At 44.4% G+C, this 14,369-nt stretch overlaps 1 protein-coding gene across 3 annotated transcripts in view; it reads left to right on the forward strand.

Annotated features, from left to right (window-relative positions):
* Positions 1-14,369, forward strand: part of PPP2R2A (protein phosphatase 2 regulatory subunit Balpha) — a 99,078-nt gene that overhangs the window by 28,180 nt on the left and 56,529 nt on the right. Inside the window, exon 2 of one of the 3 annotated variants that reach the window (XM_036315505.1) lies at positions 13,197-13,335. The exons of 1 other annotated variant lie outside the window; for it this stretch is intronic. In XM_036315505.1, the coding sequence (XP_036171398.1) occupies positions 13,203-13,335 (133 nt within the window). In that variant the 5' untranslated portion in view covers positions 13,197-13,202. Of the gene's footprint in view, positions 1-13,196; positions 13,336-14,369 lie in introns of those variants that run through there. One more of the 3 variants, XM_036315507.1, reaches the window with a different exon arrangement.

Raw genomic sequence — 14,369 nt, forward strand, 5'->3', positions numbered from 1 at the left:
CTGCGTCTCTGTGTGTGACAGGGGGCGTGGCCATAACCTTCCTATCCGCCCTGCTCTGTTCCTGACAGGGGGGAGCTACTCAACCCCCTGATCAGCCCTGCTCTGTGTGTGACAGGGTGCGGCGCCCCAACCCCCTGATGGGCCCTGCTCTGTGCGTGACAGGGGGGAGCTCCCCAACCCCCTGATGGGCCCTGCTCTGTGCATGACAGGGGTGAGCTCCTCAACCCACTGATCAGCCCTGCTCTGTGTGTGACGGGGTACAGAGCCCCAACCCCCCTGATGGGCCCTGCTCTTTGCGTGATAGGGGGCAGCGCCCCAACCCCCTGATCGGCCCTGCTCTGTGCGTAACAGGGGGTGGCGCCACAACCTCCCCATCGACCCTGCCTTGAGTGTGACAGGGGGCGGTGCCCCAACCCCCCAATCGGCCCTACCCTGAGCGTGACTGAGGGTGGCATCGCAACCTCCCGATCCGCCCTGCTCTGTGCATGACGGGGTGGCGCCCCAATCCCCCAATCGGCCCTGCTCTGAGCCCGACCAGGGGCTGCACCTAGGGATTAGGCCTGCCCTCTGCCACCCGGGAGCAGGCCTAAGCCAGCAGGTCGTTATCTCCCGAGGGGTCCCAGACTGCGAGAGGACACAGGCCGCACTGAGGGGCGCCCCCCCCCCGAGTGCACAAACTTTTGTGCACCTGTCCTCTAGTCCTATCTAATAAAAGAGAAACATGGTAATTAGCGTACGACCGCTACCCTTCCCATTGGTTAATCAGGGTGAAATGCAAATTAACTGCCAGCCAAGATGGCGGCCGGCAGCCAGGCAGCTGGAAGCGAACATGAGTGCTTCAGTGACGGAGGACTCCAACGTTCCCCGCCTGCCTTGCCGGCCTCTGAGCTTGCAGTTTAAGAAACATTGTAATAAATATAGAAGCTAAACAAAACCCCTGAAACCTGCTTTCAGCGGGCCAGGATCTCAGAGCTGGAGTTATACATTGTTTCGATTATAGAACCCAAACAAACCAGATACCTGCTTTCAGCAGCAGAGGCCTCAGAGCTGCAGCCAGAGCTAAAGCTGGCCCAGAATAAAAAGAAAAAAAGGAGCAGTTGGGAGCTTCAGTCGGCCTGAAAACAGCCCTCAGTCCCTTACCCAGACTGGCCAGGCACCCCAGTGGGGACCCCCACCCTGAAGGGTGTGTGACCAGCTGCAAACAGCCATCATCCCCTCACCCAGGCTGCCCAGGCACCCCAGTGGGGACCCCAACCCTGATCCAGGACACCCTTCAGGGCAAACCAGCCAGCCCCACCCATGCACCAGGCCTCTATCCTATATAGTAAAAGGGTAATATGCCTCCCAGCACTGGGATCAGTGGAGCCGCGAGGCCTCCCGGCACCAGGATCAGCATGACAGGGGGCAGCGCCCAAACCCCCTGATCTCCCTGCGACTCTGTGTTTGACAGAGGGCGGGGCCACAACCTCCCTATCCGCCCTGCTCTGTTCCTGACAGGGGAAGGCGCCCCAACCCCCGATCAGCCCTGCGGCTCTGTGTGTGACAGGGTGTGGCGCCTCAACCCCCTGATTGGCCCTGCTCTGTGTGTGACAGGGTGCGGCGCCCCAACCCCCCTCCCCGGTCCCCCCACGGGCCCTGCTCTGTGCGTGACAGGAGGCAGTGCCCCAACCCCCTGATTGGCCCTGCTCTGTGCGTGACGGGGTGGTGCCGCAACCTCCCCATCGACCCTGCCTTGAGTGTGACAGGGGGCGGTTCCCCAACCCCCCAATCGGCCCTACCCTGAGCATGACTGAGGGTTGCATCGCAACCTCCCAATCCACCCTGCTCTGTGCATGACAGGGGGCAGCGCCCCAAGTCCCCAATCGGCCCTGCTCTGAGCCCGACCAGGGACTGCACCTAGGGATTGGTCCTGCCCTCTGCCACCTGGGAGCAGGCCTAAGCCAGCAGGTCGTTATCTCTGGAGGGGTCCCAGACTGCGAGAGGGCACAGGCCGGGCTGAGGGACCCCCCCCCTCCCCCCCGAGTGCATGTGCACCAGGCCTCTAGTTTGTATATATTTAGAGAAATGTCTTTTCAAGTTTTTTGCCTAATTTTAAATTGTTGTTGTGTAGTTGTAGGAATTCTTTATATATTCTGGATATTAACTCGGTATCAAATACATGATTTGCACATATTTTATCCTCATTTCATGGGTTACCTTTTTACTCTGTTGGTTGTATTCTTTGATGCACAAAATTTTTGAATTTTGTTGAATTTCGATTTATTTTTTTCTTTTGTTGCTTTTTTTTTCAGTATTATATTCAAGAAGTGGTTGCCAAATCCAACTTCTTTGTCACGAAGCTTTTTTCTTGTGTTTTCTTCTAAAACTTTTATAGTTTTAGGTCTTTAATCCATTTAGAGTTAATTGTTTATAGATAGTATAAGGTGAAGCTCCAACTTCATTCTTCAGCATGTGGACATCATTTTGATCCTTTGAGATTCCATATGAATTTTAGGATGGATTTTATATTTGTATTTTTAATTTCTTTTAGCAGTGTTTTATAGTTTTCAGTGTATAAGACTCATCTCAAGATTATTCCTAAATATTTTATTTATTTTGATGCTGTTGTAAAAGAAATTGTTTACTAATTTTGTTTTCCAATTGTTCATTGCTAATGTGTAGACATGCAACTGATTTTTGTGTGTTGATTTTGTATCCTACAACTTTGTTGAGATACCAAGTAATTTTATTCCTTAAGTGAAGTGCTAGAATGTTTGAAAATTCCTTTTCTTTGACTAAGAACATATCATCTAGAAATCTGATAAGATACAGGATTACTTCCAGCACACTGTATCTGTACAGGATGGCTGCTTGTGTAGGTTAGATCCCGTGTAGAGTATATGTTGGCCTTGTGTCTGCTTAACACATTTGTGTTAAGTCCCTTATTTTTGTTTCTTTCCTATTCATCCACAGAGTACAAAACGACTGAATTCCAGTTATCCGGTAGTCTATATACTTACTCTCTACTAGAGTATCAGATCAAAAAATATGATAGCGGCTGGTTTAGTTTTTGTTGATTCTCCCTTATGCTCTTTATTAGTGTCCTAAAGAAATAGGGTGAAAAAATTTACTTCATGGAATTGAGGATGTGGTAGAGAGTAATATAGTATAGGAACATATTTTTCATTATTAAACAAAGAATGTATACTTTGGTTTATGAGTTAGAATACTGTTGGGTATTCTGTTAGAATACTGTTTGGGTATTGTGACTAAAGATTTTGTCTTCAATTAAGTATTATGTCCATTTTGCAATGCTACGTGCCCACTGCTGTGCTGGGCACGTAGTTGTAGGGGCATCTTTACAACCATGTATGATTAGTTCATCCTTCTAAGCAGCTGTGTGTCTGGTTCCTTTTAAGATTGGATGTACATTGTTAAGTGTTTCTAGGTTTACTAATTTTTGTAATTAGTCACATTTCAAACTGAAGTAAGTTTGAAGACATTGCATTTTCTTAAAAATTTGTAAAATTTAGTTACTTAAATTACTTATTCTGGGAATTGATGATGTAGATTAAAACACCTTTGTTTTATCTAACAATAAAATTGAATTATATGGCTAGGAAAACCAACAAGGATTTTCTGTCATTTATTAAAATAGACGCTTTTAAAAGATGTATGAAGTGCTTTCCTTTTAAAAAAAAATAGCTATGTTGACTTATGGTGGAGGGTGATGATCTAATAAACCCATGTGCTAAAACAAATAGACACACTGAAATAACCAACAAGCATAATGGGGAGAGTTCAGTCTCCTTGGAAACCTGGAAGGGTGCCATAACTAAACTAAAAAGAATTTGCAGGAAACAGTACAAATGAGAAACATAGTGAGGTAAGCCCTTACTGGCTGACTTGGTGTTGATTTATGCGATTGAAAAGCCCTCCTGGAATGTGAGTAAAGGGACCTACCTTGAGCAACTAGAGCTAGAATTGAAGCATGGTCCGTATTTTGTACTTGGAAGCAGAGATTAAAAACTGAATGATTCAGAATGGTCTTGCCAAGGGAAATATGACCCGTGAAGAGAGGCTGGCTACTCATGGTTGCAGGAGAGACTAATGAAGCACAAAGTTGAAACTCCCTTCTCCAAAGCTGCCTTCTTTGGCCTGCAATCCTGCTGCCTGATTTCATATTGCTGAATCTGTAAGCTGACCGAGTAAGTGTGCAGATATCCTCTGTGGTGTTCCCCAGTACTTTGCCTCTTAATATTCATGTTCTTGAGTGTAATTCCCTCCCTTTTGAGTCTAGCTGGACCTGGTGACTTGCTTCTGCAAGTATGGTAAAGTGATGAGATGTCGCTTTTGAGGTTAGGTTACAAAAAATGCTTTTGGCTTCTGTGTTGGGCTACCCACTCATTTGCTCTGAGGGAAACCATCTTCCATTTTATGAGCTTGCCTGGAGCTCATGTGGCAAGGAGCTAGTGTTTTTGGCCAACAGCCAGTGGAGACGTGGTGCCTGCCAGCAGCTGTGTGCGTGAGCTTGAATTGCAAGCAGATTCTTTCACCAACAAGTTTTGAGATGACAGAGGCCTTGGCTCATATATTGACGCAACCTTGTGAGAGACCCTGAGCTAAATGCACCCAGCTAAGCCACACTCAAATTCTTGATCCACAGAAACTAAGATAATACATGTTTGTTGTTTCAACTGCTAAATTTGGGGTTCTCTGTTAGGCAGCTATTGAGAACTAATACAGGAAGTAAAAAATGTAATCATCTCCCCTTTTGAAAAAAGATTTGAATTTGGTTCTTAATTTCTTTTCTGATTGAACCCAATACAATTTAATCTATAATAATAAAAGGGTAATATGCTAATTAGACCGGATGTATTCCTGGCAAAGCTGGGCTGGAGGGAAGCCAGCCCAAGTCCGGGTGCCTACTGGCGGCCAGAGGAGGGAAGCTGATGCCGGCAGCTGGGGGAAGGAAGGCCTACTCTTGCACGAATTTTCATGCATCAGGCCTCTAGTATTTCATAAACATAGAATTCTTTAAACATAGTATTCTTAAAAGATAGGCACATATAGGCTTAGTAATCTGAAAGATGATCAGTGTGAGCAAGTGATTTCCTGTGCAACAGACTTATTGCAACAAACAAGAAAATTGAAATTTAAAGAACAACTAATTAATCTCAAGGAGACTCTTGAGTATTTGAAGAAAAATTCAGAGGGCAGGAAGGAATTCTTAAGTGTAATTTGTAATTCTTAACTACTGACTCCTTGGGGGCTCTAGAAATATTCCCACAATTCAGAGGAAATAAGATGAAAATTAAAGACAAAAATACAAGAAACACAAAGAGTAGATCCAGTATGTAATAAAAGTTTAGAGTAAGAGGTCAGTGGAAATTTATAAAAGATAAAGTCAGAGAAATAGTAAAAAATTTCTAGAGCTAGAGAACAGATCAAAAGGGCTCATGGAATATAGTTAACATATATTGAACACTTATTATGTGCCAATTATTTAGCAAGTTGAAGCTCATTTAACTTCCATGTGGTAGGACCTGTTAATATTCTCTTGCAAGTAACTAATGTGCACACCAAGCAAAATAAATGAGATCTATACCAAATAGCTTAGTGGAATTTTAAATTTTAGGCTATAGAAATAAATAGTATAGACATCCAGATAAGAAACAGGTTACTTAGATAGGAAGGTATATCAGATAAGCATTGCCTCTGTACTGTCCAGATAATGGTAGCCACTAGTCATGTGTAGTTATTAAATTAAAATAGTTCATTTCCTCAGTTTAAATGTGCAAAATTTAAGTACTTAGTAAAAAGCTACATGTGGCTAGAGGCTGCCATGTTTGGGCAATGCAGAATAAAACATTTCTGTTATCACAATGTTCTGTTGGATGGTGTGATAAAAAGACAGTAGAGTAGCACCTAGAAAACTGAGAGGAAAACTGTTTTAACCTAAGACTCTTAAATTGATTGAAATTATCCTTCACATAGGCAGGGCAATAAACTGGCATTTTTCAGGCTTGTAATGACTCAAGTATATCACTCGAGTACTTCTCTTGAAAAAAATACTACTCAGTACACTTAGCCCACTAAGAAGTCAGCAACTCAGAAGCATGATAAGTCAGCTGCACAGTCCTGTTTTGTTTAACCGTCTGTTTTCCAGCATAACCAAAGGCATAAATCAGTGGTTCTCAACCTTCCTAATGCCGCGACCCTTTAATACAGTTCCTCATGTTGTGGTGACCCCCAACCATAAAATTATTTTCGTTGCTATCGTAATGTAAATATCTGATATGCAGGATGTATTTTCATTGTTACAAATTGAACATAATTAAAGCATAGTGATTAATCACAAAAACAATATGTAATTATATATGTGTTTTCTGATGGTCTTAGGCGACCCCTGTGAAAGGGTCGTTCGATCCCCAAAGGGGTCGCGACCCACAGGTTGAGAACTGCTGGCATAAATAAAGGAAAATCTTTATGGGTGGCACATATAAAGAGGATGCTCTTTAGAAGCCTAACTGCAGACTGTCAGAACATTTGATTTCAACCTAGGCAACGCAACTCCAAAGCTGCTGCTTCTCACAACTATAAAATAAAGCCACAGAAAACACGTTTTATTTTAAGAATACTGAAACCACTTTGTTGTTGCCAAATCCAAGTTTAATTCTCAGCCCTCACTTTACTTGATCTTTATACACTTTTTTTTTTTTAATGCACTTTTTGACACAGTTCCTCACTCCTTCTTTTAGATACACTTGTCTTTGCCTGGTTTCCAGAAAAGTTCTTCCTACCTCACCAGTAGTTCTTGCACGATCTCCTTTCTTAGCTGGTTCCTCCTCAGTGCTCAGTGTGGGACAGCCTCAAGCACCTCTTCTTTTTTATCTGTAATCACACACTAGGAAATCATGTTTAGTCTTTAAGTGCCTTCTATTAGCTGATGATACTCTAATTCTATCCCATCTTCCTTCCCTAAACTGCTATGAAATCTATCTTGCTGCCTGTATGACCTTTGTACTTGTATGTCTGCTTGAAATCAACACCAAAGATGTGGAAATGGAACTTTTGGCTCCTATCTTACCCCAACGCTCCTCTTTTCTGGTGTATCTCTCCCCAGTAAATGGCACTGTCTTTCCTCCATAGATAGGGCTTGGTTCTAAAAAGCTTGGAATCATCTTCTGATCATCAGCAAGTTAGTTCTAGCAGTGCTATCTTTGGAATGTATTTTGTATTCATCCGTTCTTCTATGGCTGCCACCTGAATTCAGACCATTGTTACCTTTTACTTAGGCTACTGCAATAACTTAGAAACAGTTCTCTCATTTTTGCACTGTATTCACACAACAGATAATCACTTTTAACACATAAATTAGAAACACTCCAGTGGCTTCTTTTTTTTTTTAATATATTTTATTGATTTTTTTTTTACAGAGAGGAAGAGAGAGGGAATAGAGAGTTGGAAACATTGATGAGAGAGAAACATCGATCAGCTGCTTCCTGAACACCCCCTACTGGGGATGTGCACACAACCAAGGTACATGCCCTTGACCGGAATCGAACCTGGGACCCTTCAGTCCACAGGCCGACGCTCTATCCACTGAGCCAAACCGGTCAGGGCTCCAGTGGCTTCTTACATTCACATAACAAATCCACAGTTCTTCCACCATGGCCTACAAGGCTGTATGTGGTCTGGCCTCTACTGAATGTTCTATCTCCTCTACCACCTTGTTCTGCATTAGTCTTACCAGGTTTAGCAGATTCATTTCAACTTCCGTCTTCTCCTGGGAATACTTTTTCTTTATAAGTTTGGATGACTTATTCCCTGCTCATTTTGGTTCTTGCCCAAGTCACTTCAGAGAGGCTGTCTCTGACCACCATATCTGAAGTACTGCCCCCTACCACCACCATTACTTCCTGTTTTCTTATTGATCTATCTTTTTACTAGAGGTCTGGTGCATGAAAATTTGTGCGGGGGTGGGGGGGGTGCGGAATCCCACAGCCTGGCCTGTACCCTCTGTGTCTGGGAGCCCTCGGGATGTCCGACTGACGGCTTAAGCCGCAGCCTGGCGTCCGTCTGCAGAAAGCGACCAGGCGGGTCCATCAGAGGACGGTGGCTGGCGAGCGGCCAGCCCTGCACCCCACCCCCCACCATCAGTCCCTTCCTCTGCCCGCTGGCACATGCCTTGGCTGGTCTAGCACTGCCTGCTCACTGGCCCTCCCCCTGCCGACCAGTCTTTCTGCCATTTGGTCAATTTGCATACTAGTATTACGCTTTTATTATATAGGACTAGTGGCCCGGTGCACAAAATTCGTGCACGAGAGGAGGGTGTCCCTCAGCCCAGCCTGCACCCTCTCCAATCTCGGACCCTTTGGGGGATGTCGACTGCTGGTTTAGGCCTGATCCCAGGATGTCTGACTGCCGGGATCAGGCCTAAACCGGCAGTTGGACATCCCTTTCACAATCCTGGACCGCTGTCTCCTAACCACTCACCCGCGTGCCTGCCTGATTGCCCCTAACTGCTTCAGCCTGCCAGCCTGATCACCCCCTAACAGCTCCCCTGCCGGCCTGATCATCCCCAACTGCCCTCCCCTGCTGGCCAGATCACCCCCAAGGCTTTTATTAGTATAGATATGACCCTTCACAGAAAATTTCACTAACCCTGCTTTACAATAAGGGATTGACGATTGACTCATTGGGGCCAGGCACCAAGATTTCCTTTCTTTGAATAGTGGAGGGAATAATTATCTTGTCTATCTTGTTGCCCTGAACATCAAATGAGATAATGACTTAGAAAAGCATAAAAGCACCATATAAAGACAACTGTCTTTTTCATATACTGAAAAGCCAATAAAGTGGTAAAATGAAAAACACTATTTTTATTCTCCCCCTGCCTTCCTTTACAGCCTTTATTTAAACTTTGAAATTTAGAAAAGTTTCACTCCTATTTTCATTTCTTTACATTCAATATTATTTTGTATTAGTTTCAGGTTTATTAGTTACAGAATAGTGGTTAGACAACCATATACTTTACAAAGTGTTTCCTGATACTTCCAGTACCCACCTGGCTTCATACCGTCATTACAACACTGTTGACGCTATTCCCTATTTAAGTGACAATAGGTTTATAGGTTCCTTTCAATCTTTCTTTTGTGTTGCTTGCCCTTCCTTTTCTTTCTCACTTCTTCCCTCATTTTCTTTATATAGTATCTCAATTGGCCCTCAAAGCTCAGTGAAGGTACTGGGACACGCTAACACATTTTACAGAGCAGGAAACTGAGGCCAATTCCAGTTGGCTATGGAACTGGACTCCTCGCGCAGGAGCCCTCACAGCCGGCTCTCCGCCTTCCCTAAGGGACAGCCGCAGGGCAAACAGAACAAACCTCCCTGTGAGGCTTCCAAGCCTCATTCTCCAGCACCTCTTCATCATGGATGTTCCACATTCTTTCCTCTCCCCCGCCCCACCCCATTCTTTACTGCCTCTCTTCTGGGGAGCAGGTTGTAGGCTTGCACTCACTGTGCAGGTGTGCACCCCTATGGGGCGGGGCGGGAACTGGGGGCGGGGCGGGCGCAGGCTTGTTTTTGGGCCAAGGTGGGAGCAGGAGTCCTGGCCTCTCAAAGTGTGTAGGCTGCAGCGAGGCCCGGTCAGCGCCGGGAGCTTCACCAAACCGCCGCAGTGGGGTACCCAGCAGTGAGGCGCTCCTCCACTGAGGTGGCGCCACCCCTCCACCCCCGCCTCAGGGCTGCGAGTCAGCGCCCCTCCGCCTGCAGTCATCGCCTCTTGTTTCTCGCCTATTGGGGCCAATACAGAACCTCACTCTCTGCAGGCAAGGCAGATCCCCACCCGCCAGCAACCTGCCCAGGCCTGAGCCCTCTCCAGTGCACCCCACCTTGGCGCCGCTCTGCGCCCCTTGGGCCGCCTGCCTCCTGGCCAGCCGCTTCCCCAAAGCCATGGCGCTTGCCCAGGATTGCCCATCAGGTGGAGGCCTGTCTGCGCGCCTGCAGACCCCATGGCCGCGGCTCCTGGCAACCACTTTGCCAAAGGTTCCTCTACCTTCAGGCTCTCTCCTCAGACCCCCGGGAGCTTGGCTCCCACGGCCCAGCCCTTCCGTGGCTCCCTGCAGCCCCGCTCAACTCAGCTCTCCTGCTGCCCACCTGTCAGGAAGCTGCCAGTAGCCTTGCTGCGGGCAGTGTGGTTCTGGGGCAGGGGCTGGGGTGTGGGGAGCAGCTCCAGTAAAGTTTAGTAAACCCCAGGCCCCCAGCCCCTCCTTGAGCGGAGCCCAGGGCAGGCTGGGGCCTGGGTCCAAACACTGCAGCTGTGGAGGCCCCGCTGCCCAGGGCCACACACAGGGGTCCCGGCTGGGGGCGTGGTTTAGGCGGCTGTTTGAGCCACCAAGCCCCCCGCCACTCAGGGCCACTCACTGGGGTCCTGGCTGGCGTTGGGGCTTAGGCGCCATATGGGCCGGACATCAGCTCGAGCTGGCCCTCCCTGCCTGCAGTATGCAAATTAGCCGCCATCTTGGCTGGCCGTTAATTTGCATATCGCCCTGATTAGCCAATGGGAAAGGTAGTGGGTGTATGGCTAATTACCATGTTTCTCTTTTATTAGATAGGATAGTACTTAGCACTACCCAATACATTTTATATTTATGATTCATTGTTGTAAAATGCCCCATCACTAGAATATAAAATCCATGAGGGCAGGGACTTTTTTTTCTATTTTATTTAGTCTTGTATCCCTAAAACCTAGAAATACTAGCATGATCTAGAGCAATGATGGCAAACCTTTTGAGCTCGGTGTATCAGCATTTTGAAAAACCCTAACTTAACTCTGATGCCATATCACATATAGAAATTTTTTGATATTTGCAACCATAGTAAAACAAAGACTTATATTTATGATATTTATTTTATATATTTAAATGCCATTTAACAGAAAAATCAACCAAAAAAATGAGTTCGCGTGTCATAGGTTCGCCATCACTGATCTAGAGTGGCAGGGATGTAATAAATGGATTTGTTGAAGGAATGACTCTCGTGAATGAACAAAACAACAAAAATATACAAGATTTATAAAAAATTAGAGACCAATTTTTAGAATTAGAGAAATAAACTGTTCAAGTAAGTGGGGGAAAAAAAAAACCTGAATGTTTAATTCTCTTTTTCAGTGAGATTCATGAAAGAAATTGCATCTTTGAAAATGGAATCATATTAAAATAATTTTAAATCATTTGAAAAAACATGATTACAATAGTTTAAAATGGAAACATGAATTGCAGTGTAAATACCATTTAAAACAAGATAAGAAAATTATCATCTTGAGCAAACTAGGCTACAAGAACCAAGAGGAAAGGATACAAAAATGAAAAAGATGAACAAAAGGAATTTTCCTTAAATTTATTTTTCTGTAATACCTATATCATGTATTTCTATGGTTAAGAGTTTTGGTGAAAGCAGTCATGATATAATCTTTTGTATTTAGCCAATGGATATTGTTGGTTTTTTAAAATATATTTTTATTGATCTCAGAGAGGAAGGGAGAGGGAGAAATAGAAACATCAATGATGAGAGAGAATCATTGATTGGCTGCCTTCTGCACACCCGCTACTGGGGATTGAGTCCATAATCCAGGCATATGCCCTTGACCGGAATCAAACTCAGGACCCTTGAGTCTACAGGCCAACGCTCTATCCACTGAGCCAAACTGGGTAGGGCTGGATATTGGGTTTTTTTTGTAACCTGAAATTATACCTGCCATTTAGATGATGTTAAATAATACTTAATGTAAGGTAAATATTTATTTACCAATGGTATCAAGTACCAGCATGAAGACCTGGATGTTATTACTTTCATCTTTAGAGCTCCACACCATATCAATTATCGTCTTACTTTATATACTTCATAGGTGTATTTTCAAATCTGTACACTTTGTTCTCTTTTGCCTTTATGCTTTTGTTTCTTCCTCTGTTAAATGGATATATTAATACAACCAGTTTTATAGGTTTCTTGAGAGGATTACATATCTTCCATACTGTAAATGCATTTTAAATGTTGACTAATGATGATAATATTGTTACTGTACTTTATTGGATTAGATCACTATCATTGTGTGCCAGGATTTCTAGAGTAGCTCATATTGGTCTCCATACTTCCCCCTGCTTACCCATCTTCCAGTTCCCAATCCTCTTCACTTGACGCTGAGTAATCTAAGAGCATATCTAATTGGATTGCTCATATTTAAAACTCCCTAATGGACTCCATTTTGCTATTGGGATCAAGTTGATGAAATTTCTGTAACATACTTTAAAGAACTATAGCCTCTTTCTCTTAATATTCTGCCCCCTTTTACCCAGTTAATAGGTGAGCTGGAGGAATCCTATCAGAAAACAAACTTGAATTGGGTGTGAATCTGTCAAGACAAACAGACAGTGAAGTGCTTTCTGGTTCTTGAGCATGGCCCAAACAATCCTAGTTTATAATGATTTTAGGCAGATATTGTTAACCAGATAGCCATTCTTGCTACAAAATTTGCTTAATAACGCATGCATAGATGTGCAGGAGCTTATGTAGTACTATTTCTTTGTATAATCTCCATGAGAAATTGCAATATAAGGCAATTTAATGCAGTGATTTGCTTTGTGAAATTATGAGCCAATTAAAAATTGGTGAACATCTAACCAAGATGGTGAACTTTAGTTTTAGAATGATTCATTTAAAGCTTCTCTTTTTAACATTATATATAACACTAGAGGCCCACTGCATGAAATTAGTGCAAGGGATGGGGGGGTCCCTCAGCCTGACCTACACCCTCTTGTAATCTGGGACCCCTCAGGGGATGTTGAACTGCCAGTTTAGGCCCAATCCTGCAGGGAAGGCCCAATCTCGCAGGAATCCCTACGGGATCGGGCCTAAACCAACAGTCGGACATCCCTTTCGCAATCCAGGATTGCTGCCTCCTAACTGCCTGAATGCCTGATCGCCCCTAACCACTCACCTGCCTGCCTGATGACCCCTAACTGCCTCTGCCTTGGCCCCTGCCACCGCAGCTTCATCCGGAATGACAGCCAGAAGGTCATTCGGCTGTCGTGTCTAATTAGCATATTATGCTTTTATTATTATAGAAGATTAATGCACCAAGGGTTGTTTGTTAAGATCACAACCTTTAGACTAAATGTATTAGCAACTATTTATCTTTCTGTTCTTTGTTGCAGGAGGGTATGGTTCCATTCCATTTTATCCATACATGGTATCAGATTATCCGGGAACAAGTTAAAAAGAAGGGAGACTGGTTCCAGAACACATCTCTGGAAATTACCCTATGGACCCTGACTCTCATGGCAACATTACAATGTAGGTTCTGTATGAGCATCTATAGCCAGTGAGTGGTCTTTGCTGAGCTTATCACATAACATGTTCCCGTTCTGAGTCAGAGGTTTAGAAAAGGTTATAAAGGGCCATTAGCACTTACTTCGTTGTGGGAAATTATGGTATAATCGAGGTGATATTTTGCTAATAGACATAGGGGTGCAGAATCCTCTCCTGAACAATCTGGCTTCAACCTGAGGCCTTTTTGGTGTCTATGCAGGAAAAAAAAAAGGTATCTGTAACACTGTGCCTTTAGTTTGGGCTTTAGCCTCAGGTTGCAGTGATCTAAGTTGGAGCATGTGGAGAACTTGTTATCTAGGCTAAATTGACTTGAATAGCCTAGAAACAAGTGAAGTTAAATGCTTGTTTCTACTTTGCAACAAGGCCCAAACCCTAGCCAGTGTCATCTGCTTATCAATGCATCTAACCATGTGCCTCATATAAGGCTCATATCTTTGTATTTATTTATGTTTAGCAACTCCATCAGGTATTTAAAGATGAGGAAACTGAGCCTTTAAGGGACTGAGTTACTTCCTCAGAGTCATACATAGACAGGTGAAGTGGAGGTTTGGCAGTCTGATTTGTCGTCATTTCCTGTACAACTTCCCTACAGATGTGGCCCCAAAAATGTGCTACAGCTGTGTATGGTAATGATCCCTCTGTCCTTGGCGGTGGGTGCCTGAATGGGAGTTTAACTTGACTAGAGTTTCTAGGCAAACATGAACCAGCCTCATCTTAGCATTATACTAGTGAGCCATACAAATCTCTACCTTCCCTATGTGCGCCCTGATATGGGGAAGGCAGATTCATTGGCCTGCTACCCAGAAAGTACCAAGAGTCAGCAAGAGGGAGCATTTGCCTCCAAATGCCTAAAGCTATCCTCTTTTCAAGATACCTAATCTATGCCAAGTGGGAAAGAGAATGAATGTTTGAAGAGTCACAGGAGTCTGGAAGGGAGAGAAGAAATGGTTGGGGCCTTCTTCACTGCTGAGGAGCAATAAATTCCTAAAGGGATGGCA

The sequence above is a fragment of the Myotis myotis genome, unplaced genomic scaffold (genome assembly GCF_014108235.1).
Source record: "Myotis myotis isolate mMyoMyo1 unplaced genomic scaffold, mMyoMyo1.p scaffold_m19_p_6, whole genome shotgun sequence".
Taxonomy (NCBI): domain Eukaryota; kingdom Metazoa; phylum Chordata; class Mammalia; order Chiroptera; family Vespertilionidae; genus Myotis; species Myotis myotis.